The following is a 27,240-nucleotide window of genomic DNA, read 5'->3' on the forward strand; positions in this document are numbered from 1 at the left end:
TTAAATGCCACATACCCCGCAATGTTTTCAATGAGGCCACTATGAATGGAACACGCAGTACCGAATTTTTTTATGTCAAAGATGTGCCATGCTTTTCCTACCACGTGCCCTGATCCAGAGAGACGATTCACCGTAAAGGGCTGTTCACATGGCAGACTCTCAACCAACTTCACACTAACTTCACGTGGTTGAAAGTAGCTCAGGAGTAGCTGAGACCGAGCCAGCGAAAAGCCCGCCATGTGAACAATACCGACGATTTAGCGAACTAATTCTGATTTAGCAGCAATTTGAAAACTCAGTTGAGTGCTGCCGACTAGGCAGCGATTTCCAACCGACTTGGTTCTGACAAAAGAATCGCTTAAAAGTTGCCATGTGAACAGCACTTAACTCGAGAGCTCGCACACACACACACACACACACACACACACACACACACACACACACACACACACACACACACACACACACACCAAAGCAGTCATCCAACACCAACAAAACAAGTAATGCATTTCTATCTCCCTTTAATTTACTATAAGTACCTTGGGTTTGAGCCAAATAGAAATGTACACTATTCTCCAATTATATTTAAAATATTGTTTTAAACACATACCACCCGAAAAATCCATGATCAGTATTCTTTCTTTATTTATTTGGTGTTTAACGTCGTTTTCAACCACGACGGTTATATCGCGACGGGGAAAGGGGGGAGATGGGATAGAGCCACTTGTCAATTGTTTCTTGTTCACAAAAGCACTATGACTAATCAAATTTGCTCCAGGGGCTTGCAACGTAGTACAATATATTACCTTACTGGGAGAATGCAAGTTTCCAGTACAAAGGACTTAACATTTCTTACATACTGCTGGACTAAAATCTTTACAAAAATTGACTATATTCTATACAAGAAACACTTAACAAGGGTAAAAGGAGAAACAAAATCCATTGGTCGCCTCTTACGACATGCTGGGGAGCATCGGGTAAATTCTTCCCCCTAACCCGCGGGGGGTCTGATCAGTATTGAATGAAAAGATCGGTTACCTGGGATCAACCATAGAATGTGAGCCATGTTGTATCGCCCAAGAGGGAAATGAAAAAAAATAAAACTCTTCAAGATACAAACAAACAAACAACCAGAGCGAATCCTAACTAGCCTATTTTATGCTTTGCATAAAGGCGGCTATAATAACCCGGAGAGTGAAACCACTTCACCACTGTGATCTAAGGGAAATAACCGCGTAATTCTGAGTTGAATCGCTTTGATTCTGTCCCCTCTTTTTGAATAAACCCATAAGTGCGATAAGCTCAGCTTGTGAGCTCAGTGGTCTCCTCTTTAACTGATTATGAAACATTTTAATAATATTCCTTCAGATAGAAAAAAAACACAGCTTTACTTATCGAGGGTTCCATGCCAGAACCGTGTATCTCGTTTGTGAAAACTTTTCAGGAGAGCCTATTGAAAATGTGCAATAGTGCTACAAATCGAAGAAGAAGAAAAAGGATTTGAAATTAAGGTTAAAGCACAACTAATAATTATGTGAAGAACATAGTCGAGAAGAAAGAAACACAAAATTCGAATTGAGCTTTCGTTAAGCGTGGTGTTTTACAACAAACCTCAAATACTATACTGTGTTTTGCCAAGTCTCCTAAAAATGGATGAAATCCCCTCCCCACAATAGTCCTGCCAGAACCACGTTATCTTCTGATACGACGTTTTGGCACTCTTACCGAAATGGCAACATTTGCGGGATGGTCAAGCCAGAATCAAGTTTATAATGATACAAAGTTCTGGATAGAATCGGTTACTTAGGATCACCCACTGTGCACAGAGTTAGTCTGCATCACCTATCAGGGGGGGGGGGGGGGGGGGGGGGGGGGGGGACGGAGTTTGAAACGACTCCAACAGAGTGGTCTAAGGGAAATAACCGCGTAACCCTGAGTTGAATCGTTTAGTCTGATGACGTCCCCTCTTCTGGATACGCTTTCTACGGATTAAGCTTAGTAAAGAAGCCGCCTCTATTAACTGCTGGTAAAAAACATATCATTACTATTCACACAAAAAGCAACTTTACTTGTGTAAGCTATTATTTTTAATGGGAAACAGAGATTTAATATAAATCATGTGAAGGCGGTGCCTCACTTGAAAGAATCAATTACCATAGTTATGCACATTAAATAACAACCACCAAAATGCTGCCGTTAACGGAAACAAAGTCAATTAGGAAAACGAAACACACAAAAACAAGAAAAAGGACAAAATGATAAAAAGGGAATATCCAAACAGCAAACGCATCGCTGGCAGACGATTGAACAGACAATGTAAGACTAGAGATCTGCTCTTAAACAAGCAGAAATGAATTTGAAATTCGTTAATGAAGAATGTAGAGTAAGAAACAATTTTGAAAAATTACAAAACAAAAACTGCAAGCCACAATTAACAAGGAAGTTAATGTAATAAAAGTACATCATGCATACACGTCCTGATGAAAGTGCAACATGAATCTGCAATGGTCCTTTCATGAAACAACAACCAAATGAAAGGATGTTTGTTTCTCTCTCTCTCTCTCTCTCTCTCTCTCTCTCTCTCTCTCTCTCTCTCTCTCTCTCTCTCTCTCTCTCTCTCTCTCTCTCTCTCTCTCTCTCTCTCTCTCTCTCTCTCTCTCTCTTTCTGGAGAGCTGGATGTAAAAAAGCACCTGTTTGCTTATGCCATTACCCTCGTTAATAAAGAATCTCTCTCTCTCTCTCTCTCTCTCTCTCTCTCTCTCTCTCTCTCTCTCTCTCTCTCTCTCTCTCTCTCTTTACTTTAGCTGCCTGTATATGGCCCTGTTCAGCAATACATTGCTGTACTTTTTAAAAAAATTTATAAAACATTTACGTTTGTTGTGTCTGGTTTTGTTTTATATGACTTTGTGAGTCCAATATTTTTTATGTTTATACTCGACCATTATTTTGATGTTTTATTAGTTTAATACTTTGATGAGGTATGTGTGCAGTCTTTGCTTTGTTTACAATTATTCTCTGTAAATGTTCCAAGGACAGGTTGGAAGATTAGGCTAAGCCTAAAACCTGTATCCTTATGTAATAAAGTTCTGAGTTCTGAGTTCTCTCTCTCTCTCTCTCTCTCAAACACACACAGACACACAGACACACACACACACACACACACACACACACACACACACACACACACACACACACACACACACACACACACACACACACACCTCCAATACACAGATTTATACATGCATGCAGGTAAAATGTTTTCTATTCAGCTTCTATATTCACGTTTTTATCACAGACAAATCCTGCACCCATGTTAAGGTCCTTCGGCTTCTTCAACCACTTCGTTCACCATAGACTACAATCAGCTCAATTCCAGTTCCTCACGGAGTCCTGTCCATCCTCTCGTCCATACAGTGGAACCCTTTTTAAGGACCTTTAAATCATCTGAGAACAGGAGTGAGTTTGGGCCCTGTAAAAACTGACATGTGAACGCAACGGTCGTCAGACCAAACCAGGTGACAACAACTCTACACATCTCACGGATGTGCTGTCTACCAGAAACGTACAGCTACTATACACATCTCACGGATGTGCTGTCTACCAGAAACGTACAGCTACTATACACATCTCACGGATGTGCTGTCTACCAGAAACGTACAGCTACTATACACAGCTCACGCTCAAGGCAGGGAGACAACTCTGCCAATGCAGAGCAGCTGCCGTGAAAGGGAGACTACTCCATCACCATGTCACACCTACAACCTCTCACCATCATCTTCTTGTTCACTCATCAACTCCACTTCCACCAACTGACTTCTTCCGTGTTCATGGGCTGAAACTCCCATGTACACTCGTATTTTTTGCACAAGTGGGTTTTGATGCGTATGACCGTTTTTACCCCGCCATTCAGGCAGCCATACGCCGCTTCACCAACTTACAAATCCTCATCGTCTTCCTCTTCACCCATCGCCTCATCTTCATCCTCTCGGGCTAATAAGTCGCCATCTTCAGGGTCCTGAGCGCCATCTGGTGGAGCTGCTCCGGGTCTGGTCGCGGACGCTTGCTTCAAGGCCACGTTGCCCCTGAGGCAGATCTTGCAGAGAAGGTCCATGGCGGTCTCCTGGGCCAGAAGCCTGATGCGCTGGACTTTGGACTCCAGGAACAACCTCTTCATGGCCAGTGTGGTGGCTAGTGCTGCCTTGTAGCTGAAAAGAGGGAAAAAACATGAACATGTACCTTGAGATGGGCCTTGATGAAGGAAAAAACAACAATCAGAATATGTTCAAATTCTTTACAGCGGAACCTCCCTTTTAAGACCCCCATACATCTGAGAAAATCAGGTCTCAAAATGGAGGGAGTCTTAAAATGGAGGGAGTCTTAAAATGGGGTAAATTTACTGAAGTTATGAACAAAAAGTCTGACAAAACAAGGTCTTAAAAAGGGAGGGCAGTCTTAAAAGGGGTTCCACGGTACCTTGAGATGGTCCTTGTTGAAAAACAAAAATCAAACCAAAATGTTCAAATTCTTCAAACCTAAGACTACAAACAAAAGACAGATTTTGTTTTCAAAGTTAACAGTACAAACTGTCAAACAAAAAGAAATAACATAAAACCAACTGGGGGGAAGAGAGTGGGTGGTGGGATAAAAGTGAGAAAAGAGAACCAACTGGGGGAAGAGAGTGGGTGGTGGGATAAAAGTGAGAAAAGAAAACTCAGGCGACAGGTTAGAAAAACGCTAGAGAGTTTTAGGGCATATTTTACAGTGCTAGGAGGCACTTTTTTTTTTTGCCTTAGGCATGCGTATGTCATGAAACGTCCAACTTTGAAATTTGGGTGGGGGTATTCAGGTGACAATAACATTTTTGTTTATCAGCAAAACTCAATAAAACTTTGCTATGTTATGTAAAATGAATGCCAAAACAGACTAGAAAACGCTACGTTCTTCGCAAAGTCAACTTCGGGCTGAATTAAAGATAGCCTTTAACCTTGGTATAGTTAAAAAAATAAAAAAAAAATACTGACAACAATGAGCAATTAGACCTCTTGTTGGTCTGAAAAGTGAAATACAATGGAACCCCCTTTTAAGATCCACGGTCGCTGTGGCGGGGTGGTAAGACGTCGGCCTCTTAATCGGAAGATCGAGGGTTCGAATCCCGGTCGCGGCCGCCTGGTGGGTTAAGTGTGGAGATTTTTCCGATCTCCCAGGTCAACTTATGTGCAGACCTGCTAGTGGCTTATCCCTCTTCGTGTGTACACGCAAGCACAAGACCAAGTGCGCACGGAAAAGATCCTGTAATCCATGTCAGAGTTCGGTGGGTTATAGAAACACGAAAATATCCAGCATGCTTCCTCCGAAAGCGGCGTATGGCTGCCTTAATGGCGGGGTAAAAACGGTCATACACGTACAATTCCACTCGTGCAAAAAACACGAGTGTACGTGGGAGTTTCAGCCCACGAACGCAGAAGAAGAAGAAGAAGACCTCCAAAAATCGGACACAATCAGGTCTTAAAAAGGAGGGAGTCTTAAAATGGGGGTACATTTACAGAGATTATGAATAGAAAGTCCAAGAAAAGAGGGTCTTAAAATGGAGGAAATCTTAAATTCGGGGGTCTTAAAAGGGGGGTTTAGCTGCACATCCTGTTTTGCTTTAGACATGAGTCTAAGAGAGGCTGTACAATAGCCTGAAACAGATGGAAAAAAACTCACTCCACTTTACTAAACATGGCCTTTTCAATATGTCCGATGGCCTCCAGCAGATGGTCAACACTGTTTGCCTCAAAGTCTGTAAAGAAAAAAACATTGAAATAAAATTACAGACGTAATTTAAACAAAATAACATAAAACAACCACCATGCAAGGAATCAGCCTAGATTGCAGTTTAATGTGACGTCAAACTTAAATTCATTCAGTAAATGTGCAACAATCAGCAAAAACTGCAATCACTGTAACAGATGAATTTTTGAAAAAGTCAGAAATCTCCAAAGTAACTTCTCTTAATGACAGCTTTCACCATTTAACTTGATGAATGTGAGTGGCGTGGTGGTAAGACGTCGGCCTCCTAATCGGGAGGTCGTGTGTTCGAATCCCGGTCGCTGCCGCCTGGTGGGTTAAGAGTGGAGATTTTTCCGATCTCCCAGGTCAACTTATGTGCAGACCTGCTAGTGACTTAACCCCCTTCGTGTGTACACGCAAGCACAAGACCAAGTGCGCACGGAAAAGATCCTGTAATCCATGTCAGAGTTCGGTGGGTTATAGAAACACGAAAATACCCAGCATGCCTCCCCCGAAATCGGCGTATGCTGCCTGAATGGGTGGGGTAAAAACGGTCATACACGTAAAAATCCACTCGTGCTAAAAACATGAGTGAACGTGGGAGTCTAAGCCCATGAACGAAGAAGAAGAAGAAGATGAATGTGAGCGTATGTGCATGTAATGACACTCTGAACTGAGCAATACTTCTACAGTCCAACCTGCCCAGGCGACCACCTCTCAGTAACAAACACCTGCCCAGGCGACCACCTCTCAGTAATTACAAACACCTGCCCAGGCGACCACCTCTCAGTAGCAAACACCTGCCCAGGCGACCACCTCTCAGTAGCAAACACCTGCCCAGGCGACCACCTCTCAGTAACAAACACCTGCCCAGGCGACCACCTCTCAGTAGCAAACACCTGCCCAGGCGACCACCTCTCAGTAGCAAACACCTGCCCAGGCGACCACCTCTCAGTAGCAAACACCTGCCCAGGCGACCACCTCTCAGTAGCAAACACCTGCCCAGGCGACCACCTCTCAGTAGCAAACACCTGCCCAGGCGACCACCTCTCAGTAACAAACACCTGCCCAGGCGACCACCTCTCAGTAGCAAACACCTGCCCAGGCGACCACCTCTCAGTAGCAAACACCTGCCCAGGCGACCACCTCTCAGTAGCAAACACCTGCCCAGGCGACCACCTCTCAGTAGCAAACACCTGCCCAGGCGACCACCTCTCAGTAGCAAACACCTGCCCAGGCGACCACCTCTCAGTAACAAACACCTGCCCAGGCGACCACCTCTCAGTAATTACAAACACCTGCCCAGGCGACCACCTCTCAGTAGCAAACACCTGCCCAGGCGACCACCTCTCAGTAGCAAACACCTTCCCACAACGACCACCCAAAAGAACCCTCCACAATTCCTTTCCAATATAAATCACCTATCCTTAGCAACCACCTGTCTAAAACGACCACTTTTTTGTCAGTCCCTTGGGTGGGCGTTACTGACAGGTTCGCCTCTCCACTGCTCAACACCAATGTCCTCTGGGTAACAAAGGGAAGTAAGCGCTCTTACTGCATATGACATGTGCAATAGAGTAAGTGAGAGTTATGCAGAACGAATCTCCTGGTACTCGAGAGAATAAGCATTGAAATGCAGGGGCGGAACCCCGGAAACCCCCCCCCCCCCCCCCCCAAGCCTAAAAAAGATGAGAAAAAAAATTTGAAAAAAACCCACCAACTGATGGCTCAGATTGCACCAGATTGCTCCATTTTCCTTGATTTTTATCAAAATTTTTCCCGGACCCCCCTAGGAGCCGGCCTTTGTCTTCTAAGTGACGGTTTTGGAAAGTAGTTGGGTAATTTGCCTGCTCAGGTTGCACCAGATGGGTCAATTGTCCTTGTTTTTATTCCAAATTTGTCTTCTTAAATTTACTTTTTAGAAGGTGTATTTGGGGAAGTTTCATGGCTCAGATTGCACCAGATTGCTCTATTATCCTTGTTTTTATCAACATTTTTCGGGGGGGAGGGGGGAGGGAGGCATTCCATCTGTCCGTGCCCTCAACTAAACGCTTCGCGTCGTCGAATTGTCCCTAAAAGGAATTTGGAAACCCCCCTTAAAAATGATGTGATCCGTCCCTGAAATGTTCAAGCGACTTTCATCCTCAATGTCCTCTGCCAAAGACAGAACAGAAAGACAAGGCACGCGACATACTCCACGCTTTCTCGTCGACTTGCCGCAGTTCGTTTCTTTCCAATGCGCGCTGAAGATCAGGCCTGGAATTGTTCCACATCATTCTCTCCTGACTGTCGGGAGGCGTCTGGAGACTGTCAGTCAGTTCCTCTGTTGCACATAACAAACAATGCAATGTGTGAAAATATTGCAGTGGAACCCTCCAATAAGACCTCCCAATTCAAGACTCCACCCCCCCCCCCCCTTCCCCTATTCAGACCTTGCTTTCTCAGATGTTTTATTCATACCTTTTTCTAAATGTACCTCCATTTTAAGGACTGTTATTTCCCAGATTTTATGTAGGTTTTAAAGGGGGGTTCCACTGTAGAAGGAAGACTGTCAAAGTTGTGTGTGTGTGTGTGTGTGTGTGTGTCTGTGTGTGTGTCTGTGTGTGTGTGTGTGTGTGTGTGATTGCTTGTGTGTGTGAGTATGTGTGTGTGTGTGACTGCTTGTGTATGGGTGTGTGTGTGTGGGTATGATTGCTTGTGTGTGTGTGTGCGTGTGCGTGTGTGTGTGTGTGTGTGATTGCTTGTGTGTGTGTGACTGCTTGTGTATGGGTGTGTGTGTGGGTGTGTGGGTATGATTGCTTGTGTGTGTGTGTGTGTGTGTGTGTGTGATTGCTTGTGTGTGTGTCTGTGTGTGTGTGACTGCTTGTGTGTATGTGTGTGTGTGTGGGGGGGTGCGTGTGTGTGTGCGTACATGTGTATGTGTGTGTGTGTACAGAGTATTTTTGTTTCGGACTTTGATATTGAGCTTGCTCCATCTTAAATTACTCTGCGTGTGTGTGTATCTGTCTGTCTCTAAGTCTGTTTGTTAGACTGTCATTCAAATTATCCGTTTATCAAAAATTGGATTACTTACTCTCCAGCTTATGAAGCTTGTCCAGTTCTGTTTGTTCTGAAATCACAAAAATAATGCAGAAAATACATCTTTAAATGCTTATAATAAAAAACAATCACATACTTATACACACATAGACATGCCAACATTGCACGAAGTATTGAGAGTCACAAAGGTTGATTTTGGCACAAAAATCTTACCTGGACCCTGATATATATTGCAAAACTGGTGTCTTCTCCTAACAAGGGTGTCTTGAGAGAGACAGAACAAAGCTATTAAGTATTATGTGACAACACATGAAAAAAGGGGGAATATTAGAATTGTTTGACAAAACAAGTTTTCAATGTCATGTCATATAGCAAAGGATTTTTAAAAACATGCAACAACAGGGGCAGGGAACTCAGTCATTAGCCGAGCTGGCATTGAAGCCATGGTTATCAGCATTGTTTCATCTATCACATTCCCAGAGTTAACTTTGTGCAGACTCTCCTCGGTGTACGTACACCCCCTGTGTGTGACCGGCACGGTTGACCTAGTGGTAAGGCGTCCGCCCAGTGATCGGGAGGTCGTGGGTTCGAACCCCGGCCGGGTCATACCTAAGACTTTAAAATTGGCAATCTAGTGGCTGCTCCGCCTGGCGTCTGGCATTATGGGGCTAGTGCTAGGACTGGTTGGTCCGGTGTCAGAATAATGTGACTGGGTGAGACATGAAGCCTGTGCTGCGACTTCTGTCTTGTGTGTGGCGCACGTTATATCTCAAAGCAGCACCGCCCTGATATGGCCCTTCGTGGTCGGCTGGGCGTTAAGCAAACAAAAAACAAAACAAACAAAAAACCCTGTGTGCAAGCATGCACACGTTACAGATCCCAAGTTCACAGCGTCACAGTTGCTTTCCTTGTTTTTCCTTGCTTTTCCTTGGAAACACTGAGGCCAGCTACACGTGACATTCAGTGTAGGCTTGCCTCCATATTTCTAAGGAAACAAGGGAAAGCTACTCTTCCACAACCCATAAAAGCTTGACAGAGTTATCTCCAAACATCGCCTAATCGAAAGACTTACCTAATTCCATTGTTTCATACGGCGGCTGGGCCTCCTCAAGCATTTCACTTGTGTCCTGTGGGCTCACGTAATTGCCCGACAACCACTGAAGCATGACGCTTGGATCTGTTTTACAGAAAGAATGAATACAATATTTCCAGCTCATCTGCTCATCAACCAACTAGTTTTCTCTCAACCACTGAAGCATAATGCTTGGATCTGTTTTACAGAAAGAATGGATAGAGTATTTTCAGCTAAAATCAGCTCATCTGCTCATCAATCATTTAACATTCTCCATTGCTCATGTACTTTCTTCAGGCTCATGTAAACAGTTGGGTTTTCATGTTTGAGATGGCAAAGTTTATTAATTTGTCTCTCATTAATTCTGTTATGTTTTAGTGTTCGTTGCGTATAAACCTATTGTAGTTCCTCCTTAGAACGAGGGCAAATTGTAAATTGGCATCTGGTTTTGCTTGTACAAAAACTTTAAATCAGACACATTTTTGGCAGTAAAAGCTAATCACTATAAATTATGTGATCAATGTGTGTTTATCTGTGCGTCGTGTGCGATTCGCATGCATGAATGTGTATGTGTGTGCGTGTCTGCGCGTACATCCGTCTGTCCGTGTCTAATGTACCCGTCTGTCCGTGTCTTATGTACCCGTCTGTCCGTGTCTAATGTACCCGTCTGTCCGTGTCTAATGTACCCGTCTGTCCGTGTCTAATGTACCCGTCTGTCCGTGTCAAATGTACCCGTCTGTTCGTGTCTAATGTACCCGTCTGTCCGTGTCTAATGTACCCGTCTGTTCGTGTCTAATGTACCCGTCTGTCCGTGTCTAATGTACCCGTCTGTCCGTGTCTAATGTACCCGTCTGTTCGTGTCTAATGTACCCGTCTGTCCGTGTCTAATGTACCCGTCTGTTCGTGTCTAATGTACCCGTCTGTCCGTGTCTAATGTACCCGTCTGTCCGTGTCTAATGTACCCGTCTGTCCGTGTCTAATGTACCCGTCTGTCCGTGTCTAATGTACTCGTCTGTTCGTGTCTAATGTGTCCGTCTGTCCGTGTCTAATGTACCCGTCTGTTCGTGTCTAATGTACCCGTCTGTCCGTGTCTAATGTACCCGTCTGTCCGTGTCTAATGTACCCGTCTGTCCGTGTCTAATGTACCCGTCTGTTCGTGTCTAATGTACCCGTCTGTCCGTGTCTAATGTACCCGTCTGTCCGTGTCTAATGTACCCGTCTGTCCGTGTCTAATGTACCCGTCTGTCCGTGTCTAATGTACCCGTCTGTCCGTGTCTAATGTGTCCGTCTGTCCGTGTCTAATGTACCCGTCTGTCCGTGTCTAATGTACCCGTCTGTCCGTGTCTAATGTGTCCGTCTGTCCGTGTCTAATGTACCCGTCTGTTCGTGTCTAATGTACCCGTCTGTCCGTGTCTAATGTACCCGTCTGTTCGTGTCTAATGTACCCGTCTGTCCGTGTCTAATGTACCCGTCTGTCCGTGTCTGATGTACCCGTCTGTCCGGGTCTAATGTACCCGTCTGTCCGTGTCTAATGTGTCCGTCTGTCCGTGTCTAATGTGTCCGTCTGTCCGTGTCTAATGTGTCCGTCTGTCCGTGTCTAATGTACCCGTCTGTCCGTGTCTAATGTACCCGTCTGTTCGTGTCTAATGTGTCCGTCTGTCCGTGTCTAATGTGTCCGTCTGTCCGTGTCTAATGTACCCGTCTGTCCGTGTCTGATGTACCCGTCTGTCCGTGTCTGATGTACCCGTCTGTCCGGGTCTAATGTACCCGTCTGTCCGTGTCTAATGTGTCCGTCTGTCCGTGTCTAATGTACCCGTCTGTCCGTGTCTGATGTACCCGTCTGTCCGGGTCTAATGTACCCGTCTGTCCGTGTCTAATGTGTCCGTCTGTCCGTGTCTAATGTGTCCGTCTGTCCGTGTCTAATGTGTCCGTCTGTCCGTGTCTAATGTGTCCGTCTGTCCGTGTCTAATGTACCCGTCTGTCCGTGTCTAATGTGTCCGTCTGTCCGTGTCAAATGTACCCGTCTGTTCGTGTCTAATGTGTCCGTCTGTCCGTGTCTAATGTGTCCGTCTGTCCGTGTCTAATGTACCCGTCTGTCCGTGTCTAATGTACCCGTCTGTCCGTGTCTAATGTACCCGTCTGTCCGGGTCTAATGTACCCGTCTGTCCGTGTCTAATGTACCCGTCTGTTCGTGTCTAATGTACCCGTCTGTCCGTGTCTAATGTACCCGTCTGTTGGTGTCTAATGTACCCGTCTGTCCGTGTCTAATGTACCCGTCTGTCCGTGTCTAATGTACCCGTCTGTTCGTGTCTAATGTACCCGTCTGTTCGTGTCTAATGTACCCGTCTGTCCGTGTCTAATGTACCCGTCTGTTCGTGTCTAATGTACCCGTCTGTCCGTGTCTAATGTACCCGTCTGTCCGTGTCTAATGTACCCGTCTGTCCGTGTCTAATGTGTCCGTCTGTCCGTGTCTAATGTACCCGTCTGTTCGTGTCTAATGTACCCGTCTGTCCGTGTCTAATGTACCCGTCTGTTCGTGTCTAATGTACCCGTCTGTCCGTGTCTAATGTACCCGTCTGTCCGTGTCTAATGTACCCGTCTGTTCGTGTCTAATGTACCCGTCTGTCCGTGTCTAATGTACCCGTCTGTCCGTGTCTAATGTACCCGTCTGTCCGTGTCTAATGTACCCGTCTGTTCGTGTCTAATGTACCCGTCTGTCCGTGTCTAATGTACCCGTCTGTCCGTGTCTAATGTACCTGTCTGTCCGTGTCTAATGTACCCGTCTGTCCGTGTCTAATGTGTCCGTCTGTCCGTGTCTAATGTACCCGTCTGTCCGTGTCTAATGTACCCGTCTGTCCGTGTCTAATGTGTCCGTCTGTCCGTGTCTAATGTACCCGTCTGTTCGTGTCTAATGTACCCGTCTGTCCGTGTCTAATGTACCCGTCTGTTCGTGTCTAATGTACCCGTCTGTCCGTGTCTAATGTACCTGTCTGTCCGTGTCTGATGTACCCGTCTGTCCGGGTCTAATGTACCCGTCTGTCCGTGTCTAATGTGTCCGTCTGTCCGTGTCTAATGTGTCCGTCTGTCCGTGTCTAATGTGTCCGTCTGTCCGTGTCTAATGTACCCGTCTGTCCGTGTCTAATGTGTCCGTCTGTCCGTGTCTAATGTACCCGTCTGTCCGTGTCAAATGTACCCGTCTGTCCGTGTCTAATGTACCCGTCTGTTCGTGTCTAATGTGTCCGTCTGTCCGTGTCTAATGTGTCCGTCTGTCCGTGTCTAATGTACCCGTCTGTCCGTGTCTAATGTACCCGTCTGTCCATGTCTAATGTACCCGTCTGTCCGTGTCTAATGTGTCCGTCTGTCCGTGTCTAATGTACCCGTCTGTCCGTGTCTAATGTACCCGTCTGTCCATGTCTAATGTACCCGTCTGTCCGTGTCTAATGTGTCCGTCTGTCCGTGTCTAATGTACCCGTCTGTCCGTGTCTAATGTACCCGTCTGTCCGTGTCTAATGTACCCGTCTGTCCGTGTCTAATGTGTCCGTCTGTCCGTGTCTAATGTACCCGTCTGTCCGTGTCTAATGTACCCGTCTGTCCGTGTCTAATGTACCCGTCTGTTCGTGTCTAATGTACCCGTCTGTCCGTGTCTAATGTACCCGTCTGTCCGGGTCTAATGTACTCGTCTGTCCGTGTCTAATGTACCCGTCTGTCCGTGTCTAATGTACCCGTCTGTCCGTGTCTAATGTACCCGTCTGTCCGTGTCTAATGTACCCGTCTGTCTGCCTGTGTTTGTTAGCATGTTTTGTGAATCTGTTTGAAAGAGCAAGGATATATAATGACATTGTGAAACCAAATACAGGACACTCACCCTCAAACGCTTTTTTAGGCACAGGCTTTATGGTATCACGGAAGGCAACTTTCATTGCGTCTATCATAGTTTGCTTATTTTGCTGCAAAAAAAACCCAGACTACTCGTGAGCAAAACAAAAGTCACAATAACAATTTCAACAAACATTTGCAAGAGTTCCATTTGCAACTCTGCTTATTCACGCAAGAGCAAACAAAGAACACATTTGCTCGTAACAGACTTTCAATTGCAGATACCACCACAACAAAAGACTGGCACTTTAAGAGTAAGCCATACATTTGCTATCAAAAACTGGGGGCCTGGTAGCTCAGTTGGGTCAAATTAATGTCATGATTAAGTGAGGGTGTCCATGTCCAACCCCAGTGTCATTACCGTGGCATATTCAGATTTATATCTAATTTGTTTGCAAGTTTAAATATGCTGATGTATCAGTGAAATAAAATACTCCAGAAAAAAGTGTGTGTGTGTGTAAGTGTGTGTGTACGCTTTAATATTGTACATCGCTGTGAGCTCACGTGAGAAGGGCGATTAATACGTGTTCATTATTATTATAATTATTTGTATTTTTAGTATGATTGTCATTATCATCATTATCATTACTATTATTATCAAAAAAATCTGCCTCACATCACAATAAATGACGAGGTACATTTGAGGTGACTGCAAGAAGATGCAGTCGGCGCTCTTGATGTAAGAAACTTTGGCAGCGCTCATTTTATGCTGCTCCTCCCAGAAAAACATCACATCTGTGGGCTGTTCCTGAGACATGGAAAAGTGTTTAGAATACGTTGGAAACCGGACACACGCACACACAGACACACATGGGCTCAGACACAGACGCAGACAAACTTACACCAGGGGCAGATCAACGGGTAATGGAGGGGGAGGGGGGTCCAAATTGGGGCTGGGGGTCCAGGGGCTGCCTGTCAGGGGGTCTGGAAGATAATGTAACTGTATGAGGTGCATTGTAGCCCTGTCCTGGAAGATAACAAAGTTAATCACCTGTGGAAATCTATTCCTATTTTATTTACATGTGTATATCTTTGAGACAGCAATTGCGGCTCAGTATGACACTGTCACAGATTGTTTTGATTTTTTTTTTTTTTTTGGGGGGGGGGGTACCGAACCCCTTGATCCCCCCACCACCACCACCACCCCCCCCCCCCCCCCACCACCCCCCCCAAGATCCGCCCCTGCACACATACCCACACACAAACACTCACTCACACAGCGCACGTACGCTCACATACACATTTTAAGATTTCTCTCAGTCTAAGATCTTACTTTTTCAGATGTTTTGTTCATAACGTCTTTTAATTTACCTCCATTTTAACATTCCCTCCTGATTTTCTCAGATTTGTTTTAGGTATTGAAGGGAGAAAAGGGGGATGGGGGGGGGGTGATGTTTTTCTGTAGAAAAGTTCCTCTCCCCCCTTCCCCCCACCGACACCCCTCACACCTTCAAAAATCTGAGAAATCAGGTCTTAAATTTACAGAGGGTATGAAAAGAAAATCTCAGAATATAAAGTCTTAAAAGGGAGCGAGCCTTAAATCAGGGGGGGGGGGTAATAAAAGGGACGTTTAGGCAACAAAAAAACAAAAAATAGGTGTGGTTACGGTAACATAGCCAAAAAAAATAGGGTAGGTAGGTAGGCAATCACTTTTTTTTTTTTTACTTTTTTTTCTAATGTGTACAAATTAAACCTACTTGACAGGGAAATAAGTGTGCGACTCGGGCGCTTTCGCTTTCATTGCGTTTTTTGCACTGGTTTTTTTTTTTTTTTTTTTTTTTGACAAATGTAATAACAAGTTATAGGATCGGCCCCTAAAAATAGGGTAGGTCGGGTTACCGTAACCACACCTATTTTTTTTTGTAGGCCTTAACTGTACAGTAGAAGCCGCCTTCTAAGACCCCCCAAGACCCGATGTTCTCAGAGTTTTGGAGAGGGGAGTTCCACTGTACATACAATTTCATACACAGTTTTACCTGAAAAGGTCACACACAGTTTTACCTGAAAAGGTCACACACAGTTTTACCTGAAAAGGTCACACACAGTTTTACCTGAAAAGGTTTGGTATACAAGGCGACGCACTCTTGATCCACCACTATGAAGCGTTTCTCATCTTTCCAAGTTTTCTGCTCGGTTCTCCAGTGCACCTGCACCTGCATCTCGGTACGCACAAGAGGACGGATGTACTGCTGGATCACTGTCGGGTCCTCGCTGTTGGTAACACTCCTGTAAAATAATACAATTGTATTATAACCTCTTGCTCTTTTCTCCTGTGCTGTCAAAAATTAGTTAAAAACGATGAGAAAGAAAGGGACAGAGAGAGCAACAGAGAGAGGAACAGAGAGAGGAACAGAGAGACAGACACAGAGACAGACACAGAGACAGAGAGAACAAGAACAAGAATAAGAACAATTCTTTATTTTTAACGAGGGTAACAGAGTAAGCAGTGATCTAAATTTCATTTTTTTCCCACTGTATATACACTTCACCCAAGACATAAAAAAAATGCCACTGTCTATTTCACGTGCTTACTTCAAATAGCGGAAGATGTGAAAATGCAAGAAATTCAAGACAGCCAACGCCGTCTCTGCTGTGTCGGGCTTGATGTACATGTTGAAGATGTCACACTCTGGGGTCTCAGGTCTCCGCATCGATACCATGACAACAAAACGGTCAGCTTGTTCCGGGTCACTGCACAGAATGGCGCAGTCGGTTGTGACATAGCGAATGTTGCCGAAGGGAATGTCGACACCGGCGTTTTGCAGCCGAAGGGATTGTTCTGTGGCCATGAGGGTAAGATTCGGCATCATATTACCATCCTGCCCTTGGAGCGTCACTTGCATTTCGTCAGGTGGTTGTGTTGGGGTCAGATTCTTCATGCATGCGTCAATCAGCTGGAACAAAGGAATTGGGTGATGTTCGGCACTGGCACTACCAAGATTCAAAAACAGAATAGACTGATTACCATAATGTAAATATACAAAATATGAACATTTTCAAATGCACAAGCATGCCTACAACTATAATATTCTCCATTCCAATACCAATTTCTTTATGAAAATAATGAAAACTAAATTTTGCATTTACAGATAAAAGAATTGTCCAAACTAGGTTGGATGAATTTCCAAAGAGAAAAGAATTGTCCAAATTAGCTTCATTTTATCTGTCTCCCTCATTTAGAATGCATTGCAGAGTAGATCCCAAGTATTTTTAACTCACAAAACTGACAGAAGTACACAGTAAGAATTGAAATCATCGGCAAAATATGACTTGAGCAAATTATATTTCCCGAACAGCAGCATGCACAAAAATATCCTTGAATACACCTCACACTGAATGCAATTGAACAATTCTTTCCCTGCTCTGGTATTGACAAGATCTACAATGAAGGGACTTTGGAAATATAATTGTTTTGTTGCCCGCACATGGAGAATTTTGGTTGATTGAAACAGCAATGAAAACATAGTTATTAAATTCTGGCAATATTGTTCCTGTTGCAGTCTTTATCAATTCCTTCATCTGGTTTTGTGTGTCACCAGTGTGTGTGTGTGTGTGTGTGTGTGTGTGTGTGTGTGTGTGTGTGTATGTGTGTGTGAGTGTGTGTGTGTGTGTGTGTGTGTGTGTGTGTGAAAGGTACATTAAGACACAGAGGGACAACCAGACAGCCAGACAGCCAGACAGACAGCAAGCCAACTAGCCTGAAAGACTGCCAAACAGACAGACAGACAGACAGACAGACAGACAGACAGACAGACACACACACACACACACACACACACACACACACACACACACGCGCGCACGCACCTCAGGATTTTCCGCTTCTGTGGGTTTGTATACCCAAGCCTCAGGCTGGGGTGATGGCAAACTTTCCTCGATCTCCATAGCAACTTGCGGGGAACAACGTCAGCAAAGTTCCTGTAAAATTCAGGGGAAAACTTGAGTAACACACACACACACACACACATAAAAAAATGCACACATTAACACTCACCGTGTGCCACTAAAATTCAAGGTTACCCATTTAAACATAAGAAAGAGGAGTTTAAGAAAGAGGAACTCACATGTTAGTGGAGTGCCACTAAAAAGGGAAGCAATTGCATGTTTTCAATAAAATTCCGATTTTAAAACAGTTATTTCCCTTAGATTCTTTCACATTTTTGCTGATTGTTTTTTAATTTCTTGATAACGCATTCTTTACACATGGAGCAATTAATTAGGAAGTACTGAAGACCAGTAACATCGTTACTTTGCTGATTTTTCACGCAAATACACCACCGATTTATTAATGTGAGATATTTGGTTTGGACACTCAAGTGGCACCTATTTATAGCACGATAATCAGCTAGGCAAGCACAGCCTTGAATACTTCTGGGTTAAGTCTTGCAACGTCCACAAAACAGGGTTTAGACAGAAATGCTGTATTTTATCGAACTTACTGAGTTTCTGCGCGTACACGGTCATCTGATCCTTAATACTTCCATACGACCAAATAATCCAGCACTCATTCAAAGACCAAACCACTCATTCGCGAACAGGAAATAGAGTTATGCTTGCTACAGAGTAGCTTTAATCGAGAAAACATAAGACTAGTTTTGCTGTTGGAAAGGGAAACAAGTTACCTTTGGGTTGTAAAAGTCCAGAGACTTACCTTTAAAACAGATTGTAGTTATTGGCACCACGATTAAAAATGCATTGCTTGTAATTATCAGAACAACTCTAGAGCTCTCCGAGCTGGTTTTCTCAAAAACGTAAGCCCGGGAATTCCCGGTTTAGTAGGCTCGGTGAAACGTCAGAGTTGAAGGTCACTTTTGGTATTAATCGCTTGTCTCCCTTTACTCGTTTCTCTGTCTCTCTCTCTCTCTGTCTCTGTCTCTCTCTGTCTCTGTCTCTGTCTCTCTCTCTCTGTCTCTGTCTCTGTCTCTGTCTCTCTCTCTCTCTCTCTCTCTCTCTCTCTCTCAGTTGTTGTTGGAGTTGTTGATGATAATTTTGTTGCGGAATTTGTTTTTGATGTAGTAGTTGAGACCATAACAGAGCGATGGCGGTGCTTTTTACGTTTGGTTATTTTTTACTCAAAGTACTTACGCAGACTAGGAATCGTGTGTGTGTGTGTGTGTGTGTGTGTGTGTGTGTGTGTGTGTGTGTGTGTGTGTGTGTGTGTGTGTGTGTGTGTGTGTGTGTGTGTGTGTGTGTGCGTGTGTTTGTAACACCCGAAGTCGACTTCGCGAAGACTGACTTCACACCGCTGACACAATGACGTTCACCATACACACACACACACACACACACACACACACACACACACACACACACACACACACACACACACAACACGGGTCAACTTCATGTGCAGACCCAGACACGGAAGCCATGTCCCACCCCCGTGTCACCACAATGGCATGTAAAAGATCTTGGTCATTCTGTCATACGTGCAGATGTATCCTTAGCGGATTATGACTTTATTCAGTTATTCTGCAGAAAAGACAAATGCTGGAGAAAAACCGTTCTTTTCTGCAGCATTTCTGCATAATGTCATCTTTCGCCGAAGCAGCGTTTTTTTCTGCAGCAAAACATTTTACTGCAGTAAAATTGAAATCAAGAATGCTGCAGTAAAACGGTGCTGTTGTTTTACTGCAGAAAACGGTGCTGTTGTTTTACTGCAGAAAACCTGTTTACATTTTTTCTGCAGCATTTTGTACTGGCTCTTGGCGGATTATGACATTATTCAGTTATTCTGGAGAAAAACCGAAATGCTGGAGAAAAACTGTTTTTTCTGCAGCATTTCTGCATAATGTCATCTTTTGCCGAAGCAACGTTTTTTACTGCAGTAAAACAGTTTTTCTGAAGCATAATGTTTATTTGGTTTTCTGCAGCATTATTGCGATTAACTTTTTCTTCAGAATAGTCTGTGACAGTTTTTCTGGAGAAAAACGAACGACCTTGTAAAGTAGCGTTTGAATTCGTCGCCCCCTGGGATAGTATAATAGTTTGTTCCGCAGTGTACCAATCAGAAGGGGTGTAGCATAAGGGCATTATATTCAACTTCACAATGGCGGCCGAACGTGAACAATTTCTGAAGCAAATCGAACACGAAGTGGACTACTGCGTTCGTCTGAGAAAATGTGACAATGTTGCTGACAGGTGCCATTGTTTAATTTGAAACTTTGAACTTCCGGCGGAAAGGAAGTCACTGAGACAGACAAAATACATTCGTGTCACGCACAACTATTGGTAATTCTGGATGAGTCCATCTCTCGACAGAGGGGGGCTCGCGTGCTCCAACATTATAATGAGCCAGTACAAAATGCTGCAGAAAAAGTGTAAACAGGTTTTCTGCAGTAAAACAACACCACCGTTTTACTGCAGCATTCTTGATTTTAATCTTACTGCAGTAAAATGTTTTGCTCCAGAAAAACCCGTTGCTTCGGCGAAAGATGACATTATGCAGAAATGCTGCAGAAAAGACAGTTTTTCTCCAGCATTTCTGTTTTTCTGCAGAATAACTGAATAATGCCAAAATGCTGAAGAAAAAGTGTAAACAGTTTTTCTGCAGTAAAACAACATCACCGTTTTACTGCAGCATTCTTGATTTCAATTTTACTGCAGTAAAACTGTTTTACTGCAGAAAAAAACGTTGCTCTCGCGCAAGATGACATTATGCAGAAATGCTGCAGAAACAAACCGTTTTTCTCCAGCATTTCTGTTTTTCTGCAGAATAACTGAATAAAGTCATACTCCGCTAAGGATACAGATGGCTGATACCACCTAAACACACTTACACTTGTCTATCTCTTCAAAAGCCGTGAGGGCGTAAAACTCGAATCCTACATAACCCAGATCTTGTCCTTTGGAGGCGAAATATTTAGCCTGTAGGACATAAAACATTCTCTCTTTCCTTTTTGAGCTGCATGTCTGTCGCTTCTTCGTGCAGTGTGAGAGCACGCCAGCCGGACCAATCCCGTGCACGCCGTTTCAGATCCTTATCTCTGGTGATGCCGTCGTGTGTACCACAGTCTCAGTAATACTTCTTCCTCAGTAAAGGCACATGCAGTAAGCCTACCGTAAACCATCACAGATACTGTCAGACTTTTACACACCGTACAAACAACCTTTCATTTAAACATTCACCGCTTGAGAATATCTTAGGTGCCCTCCGTAAAGAGCGAGCCATTTTCAAAGAATTTATTTTTGCGTGGTTTATCTTACCCCTGAGCCATCGCGAACCCGTGTGATCCAGTTTCCTTTTTTCACAATGTAGTCGTCAGTTTGTGATTTCCAATGCGACTCGCTGTAAGCTTATCTGCAATAGCACGTTATTATGTACCTCTAAATCTAAACGCACCAAACGGCTGTGATTCACACGAACTCTAGCGATGGCTTTTGACTGTTCAGACGGGAACTGGCGATTGGCATTACCGTCGTCTGCTACGAGAACCACGACCTTGCGTGACCCTGCTTCCGGGCTTTTCTTTTTTCAAACTTTCAAAACTTCGAATTGTACTGATCTTGTCTTGATGAAAAAAGAATTATTTTATGATTTAAGAATGTTTGTGTAACAAGCTGTCAGTTTATCATTTAGATTTTAAGTTAGGTCTAGCGCCAAAACGCACCGTCCGATTTTGTTATCAGACAATCCGCAAAATTAATTCTTTGAAAATTGCTCGCTCTTTACGTAGGGCACCTAGGATGTTCAAAAGCGGTGAGTGTGTAAATAAAAGGGTGTTTGTACGTACTGTGTGTAAAAGCCTGACAGTATCTGTGATGGTTTACGGGAGGCGTACTGTGCCTTTAATTGAACCCGAATATCGACTTAGCGAAGACTTCGCACAGTTTTTCCCCCGAAAACTCAGTGCTGTTGCATCATACGGCCAGCTTCGCGAAGTATACTTCGCGTCGTCGACTTCGTCCAGTTAATTTGAGGCTTTAACCTGCCCTTGTTTCTTCTGCTTGGAGAAAGTTTGCCATGGATTAGCTGCTACTGGGATTCTTGAATCCTCCATACTGATGATGTGGCCAGTCCGCCGTAGCTTGGTATGTGACCAAGTGGAGGGATGGTCTTAGCCCATGTTGAAGATCTGAGACAGTGATGCGAACTGTTTTCACGAGGCGGAGTGGGTCTTTAAGAACACAATAACTAACTAACTAACTAACTATTTAACTAACTAATTAACTAACTAACCTGTGAACGCACATATAGCGTATGCATAGCGTGTGTGCGTTCGTGCATACATGTATACGTACGTGATCGAGTGTGTGTTCCTTCGCTGTCTGATTGTTGCCGGGTTGGTTGGTTGTCAGTTTGGCTGCCATCCTTTTTTCGCCGAAAGGCTGGTTGTTTAACCATTCCTTTCTGACCCCAAACGTGTCTACAGGTTCATGATCCATTACGTGTATGCCCACATAGTTTTCAATTTCACATCCTCTTTCTTATGTCACAAAACATAAGACTCACTAAATATTAGCTCGTTGTGCCGAAAATTATTGCTAGTCTAAACGAGGAAGAAGTAAGAATATAAATAGGGATGCTTCACGTGAGTTCTTTATTATCAGTTATCTCGACATTGTCAACTGAAACGTCAAGTGCAATGCCATTAATTATATCTGATATATGCGGATTCAGGAACGATGACGAGCAAGGCTGTTTCTGTGTAGGTGTTGACACAAGGCGTTGCAGGAAGCACACTGGGAAAAATCCCACTTAAAGCAGAACTGGGATTGACAGTTTTATCTATGAGCTGTAATAATAACATGCACAAAAATATGAATACAGGTGTGTTTGTGGTTTACCCAGTGACCGTTATAATGTGTGTTCAAGCAAGTGAACTCACTTCTTATCCGCGTTTGCATCTGAATGTTCTTGGATTTATTATGGTTAAAACAGTGTTTTATACTTGGGTGCGTCTCAGAAACTGAACCTTTTGTGTGTGCCATAATCAAATTAGCCCACAATTGAAACATACTGAATTTTAAATCATGATATTGGTATTTTTGAGAAGTAAAATGAATAAAGAAATAGTACAAACAAAACTGAGTATTTTGCATGATTATTATGAAGGTTGTTTTGCGAAAGAAATGATTGGATGCGTGAAAAATGGAGGTCTGATCTGTGACATGAACCATCAACTAGTTTTGCACCTCACTACAAGAATCGTTTAGAATGTCCAAGGACTGCTATTCTTGTTATGTGTGTTTGGTTTAAGTGTACTTGACAGTTGAAATGTTATTTTGTCCACAGAATTGTTTTTTTTTAAACGAAATTAATCGCTTGAAAGTTTGCCATCACTGTCGTAACATAGGTTTCCACACGCGTGCAACAGCAACAAGTCCTAAATTTGAACTTTAGAATTTGCATATTCATCTTCAACACGATCTTGACATGAAAGGGCATAAAAAATCGCTAAACTAAATGTTATTTAAGGTTTTTTTTCTTAAAATTGCATCTGCAAACTAAGTTGAAAGTTGCGCAATATGACATGCTTCTTCAAAATTCAGTTACGATGGTGAACGGTTTTGCAAATAATGTTCAGAGTTTTGAAGAAAGATTAGAACTATTTTGCGCGTAGTGACTTAGAGGTGCGGGTGACTACGCATGCGCAGTTACAGAGAGAAATAGTTCAGCTTCCAGCAGCGAAGAAAGATTTCGAGAATGTTTCCGAAGTCTGTGATTTTGTTACGACAGTGATCAACACCCAAGGTTCTTGAGAAAAGGTGAGTTTTTGCTGCTATGATATTCTATGAAGTGAAAAATTAGGCTAAACATTTGTTAATAATAGTTTTTCTTTCGATTTCACCTAGTCAAAACTTGACTAAATGTTTTAACATAGAGGGGGAATCGAAACGAGGGTCGTGGTGTATGTGTGTGTGTGTGTCTGTCTGTCTGTGCGTGTGTGTGTGTAGAGCGATTCAGACTAAACTACTTGACCGATCTTTATGAAATTTGACATGAAAGTTCCTGGGTATGATATCCCCGGACGTTTTTTTCTTTTTTTCGACAAATACTTTTGATGACGTCATATCCGGCTTTTTGTAAAAGTTGAGGCGGCACTGTCACACCCTCATTTTTCAATTAAATTGATTGAAATTTTTGTAAAGCAATCTTCGACAAAGGCCGGACTTCGGTATTGCATTTCAGCTTGGTGGCTTAAAAATTAATTAATGACTTTGGCCATTAAAAATCTGAAAATTGTAATAATTTTTTTTTTATATATAAAACGATCCAAATTTACGTTCATCTTATTTTACATCATTTCCTGATTCCAAAAACATATAAATATGTTATATTTGGATTTCAAACAAGCTCTGAAAATTAAAAATATAAAAATTATGATCAAAATTAAATTTCCGAAATCGATTTAAAGGAACGGTAAGTGTCAATGTTTTCTTTTATTGTAAAAGTTGTATGTTCAATGGAATGGTAAGTCTGAACAAAATAATTACTTTATTTTGTTTTTAGCCAGTGAATGTGGATGCATCAAAATCTTGATAGACATTAAACAAATTCATGTTAGTGAAACTAGTACACATATTGCATCAATCTTTGGTTGAAATCGCAGGTACTTGCATGTTTCAGGTGCAAGAGATTCGACCTGATGAACTGGTGGTAAAGTTCCTTCGAAGGAAACCGGAGGGGAACTACTATTGCTTTCCAGGGATCGATGATATTTCCTTAGTCCCTACATCTGATGCAACCATGATTCGTGACCCCACCTTCAATGCCAGGGGGCATTATTTCTTTTGAAATAAATTAATTAACTGCAAGTGGCAACTGTTCTATATGTAACCAATGCCTTTGGTTTATTGTCTTAACAATTGAATGAACCACTTTTGAACATTTGCATTCTTCATGTCAAACCTTATAATACATGTCTGGTTGTTCGTTTCCGAGTTACGTCGGTGATGAACTTTTCATTAATGTTTCTCTTTTTGGGGGCAAAGTTTGCTTGATTTTGTCCAGCTTTTTTTCTTTCTGTTCCTGTTTTAGTGTTTGGCATTTTACCTAAGAAGAATCTGGTTGCAAAATCAGCTTCATTTAGTAAAGTTTGTGGGAAAAAGCATAACCGTTTCTTTGTTACAAAAGTGATGTTTCCATGTTACATCGGTGACCATTTTGCATTCTTTTGGGATAACTTTCTAACATTTTGTCTTAGAGCAACAAATCTTTGTATATATGCTATTGTGAAGGTTAAATGTCAATAAGACTGAATGAATGCCATGTATCAACATGTTCTGATCAAATTAATTTTCATTTTTGTATTGAAATTTTGACGAATGCATGGAACTTTGAAAAAAACATTATTTTGTTGTTTGCATGTAGTCATTTCATATTGAACTCTATAATGGCTTGTGATTCAACAATAATAACTGAATAAAAGTCGTTTTCAGCCTTATAAATGCAGTTTTTTTGTCTTTTATTTTTTCCATGTTACACGGGTGATTTTGCACACATGGTCCAAATAATGCTCAATATATGGCAAACTAAAGGCAATGTTATATTTTTTCTTGTTTAAACTGTAAAGGTACACCCTGAGAAGTGTGTAAATAGTATTATCAAAGTTTTCTGGGAAGATTTTACTTTTGGTGATAATGTCACAAACAGAGGACGAGATTCTGAGACGCACCCACTTATTCATGGTTTTATATAAAAAGCTGTGGAATCTACACTGTAAACTTAAGTGTTCCGATTTTAAGCACACTTTTTGTAACCAGTTTTGGACACTGCGTGGGCGGGGATGTAGCTCAGTCAGGGCGGGGTTATAGCTCAGTCAGGGCGGGGATGTAGCTCAGTCAGGGCGGGGATGTAGCTCAGTCAGGGCGGGGATGTAGCTCAGTCGGTAGCGCGCTGGATTTGTATCCAGTTGGCCGCTGTCAGCGTGAGTTTGTCCCCACGTTTGGCGAGAGATTTATTTCTCAGTCAACTTTGTGTGCAGACTCTCCTCGTTGTCCGAACACCCCGTGTGTACGCGCAAGCACAAGACCAAGTGCGCACGAAAAAGATCCTGTAATCCATGTCAGAGTTCGGTGGGTTATAGAAACACGAAAATACCCAGCATGCTTCCTCCGAAAACGGCGTATGGCTGCCTAAATGGCGGGGTAAAAACGGTCATACACGTAAAATTCCACTCGTGCAAACCACGAGTGCACGTGGGAGTTTCAGCCCACGAACGCAGAAGAAGAAGAAGAAGAAGAAGGACACTGCGTGAAATACTATATGATTCTACGTAATCAGGAGTGTTTACCATGGGTGCTACTTTTTCCAGTAGAATCATATAGTTCGTCAAACAGTGTTCACAACTGGTTGCAAAAGGTGTGTTCCAAAGTGGAACACTTCAGCTTGCAGTGTCCTTCACAACAAGAGTGGAACACTTCAGCTTGCAGTGTCCTTCACAACAAAAGTGGAACACTTCAGCTTGCAGTGTCCTTCACAACAAAAGTGGAACACTTCAGCTTGCAGTGTCCTTCACAACAAAAGTGGAACACTTCAGCTTGCAGTGTCCTTCACAACAAAAGTGGAACACTTCAGCTTGCAGTGTCCTTCACAACAAAAGTGGAACACTTCAGCTTGCAGTGTCCTTCACAACAAAAGTGGAACACTTCAGCTTGCAGTGTCCTTCACAACAAAAGAGCAAAGGTTAAATTAATAAATGTGTTCTTAGAGACAACATAGTGAGGTGGCGGACAGTATTTTGAATTCACAATATACCATCCAATCAAGTGGATCCACTACAGATCAGTTGAATCATCCGGAAAATATAAATCATGCAATCTTAAGAAAAACGTTTGCTATTTACTTTAAATGTATGAATCTGACGGAACAACCCTGTGTTTACAACTAGCGACTTGTTGTTGCAGTAGATAAGACAACAAGCACTTAATATTATCATAATCTGTCCGAGTTTCGATTGTGGTGCGGTGTATCTGACATCTTCATACAATGGACAGTCGAATGATTGGATTTATGATCGTTATTCTTGTTTGCTGTTTGAATGCAGTCTGAACACCTGTCTGACTTACGTCTTTGGAGAATGTTTCACATTGTGTATTACTTGTGAATGTTTACCAGCTGCAAACTGTCAGAATCTCTCTCTCTCTCTCTCTGAGTCTCTCTCTCTCTCTATCTCAGTCTATCTCAGTCTCTCTCTCTCTCTCTCTCTCTCTCTCTCTCTCTCTCTCTCTCTCTCTCTCCGAGGATTATATAGATGACTAATTATTGATGATCATCACTATGATGGGTTATCTTAGCGTTCTAAATTGAGGTACGTTCTTCTAATGCAATTTATTCTGTACATTGATAAAAGTGACTTCTATCGCATAAAATGCAATAATGGTTCTAGTTAGTGAGCTTTGAACTTACAACGATAAAGTTCAAGTGATGTATCCATGCACTCCAGTATCCGGCTTAGCGGGGGAAAAAACGATGCCGCTTCGGCGGATCAGTGATATGACATTATTCGGTTATTCCCCAGAAAACCGTTTTTGC

General features: G+C 43.0%; 2 protein-coding genes across 2 annotated transcripts in view; both read right to left on the reverse strand.

The window, feature by feature from the left end:
* Positions 1 to 504: 504 nt before the first annotated feature.
* Positions 505 to 27,240, reverse strand: part of LOC138947258 (uncharacterized) — a 188,884-nt gene continuing 162,148 nt past the window's right edge. The window contains exon 17 of the transcript XR_011449607.1: positions 505 to 759. The gene's annotated coding sequence lies outside the window, so the exon portion shown is untranslated. The remainder of the gene's footprint in view (positions 760 to 27,240) is intronic.
* LOC138947295 (uncharacterized) lies at positions 1,325 to 18,546 on the reverse strand. The gene is made up of 11 exons (XM_070318747.1): positions 18,415 to 18,546; positions 17,571 to 17,681; positions 16,296 to 16,657; positions 15,815 to 15,989; positions 14,380 to 14,511; positions 13,753 to 13,834; positions 9,888 to 9,992; positions 8,850 to 8,885; positions 7,971 to 8,099; positions 5,711 to 5,786; positions 1,325 to 4,209 (listed from the first exon to the last, which is right to left on the reverse strand). Exons 2-11 carry the CDS (start codon positions 17,646 to 17,648, stop codon positions 3,939 to 3,941), a joined length of 1,446 nt encoding a protein of 481 aa, XP_070174848.1. The 5' UTR covers positions 17,649 to 17,681; positions 18,415 to 18,546; the 3' UTR covers positions 1,325 to 3,938.

This window comes from Littorina saxatilis, linkage group LG1 (assembly GCF_037325665.1).
Source record: "Littorina saxatilis isolate snail1 linkage group LG1, US_GU_Lsax_2.0, whole genome shotgun sequence".
Lineage (NCBI taxonomy): Eukaryota > Metazoa > Mollusca > Gastropoda > Littorinimorpha > Littorinidae > Littorina > Littorina saxatilis.

Excerpts from the sequence above, each read along its gene's own strand:
- LOC138947295 (XM_070318747.1), bottom strand. The coding sequence starts at position 17,648 with ATGGAGATCGAGGAAAGTTTGCCATCACCCCAGCCTGAGGCTTGGGTA. Across the intron at positions 8,100-8,849 it reads CAAGCTTCATAAGCTGGAGA|AGGAACTGACTGACAGTCTC; the intron begins GTAAGTAATCCA and ends TATGTGCAACAG. Across the intron at positions 5,787-7,970 it reads AGTCGACGAGAAAGCGTGGA|ACTTTGAGGCAAACAGTGTT; the intron begins GTATGTCGCGTG and ends TTTTCTTTACAG.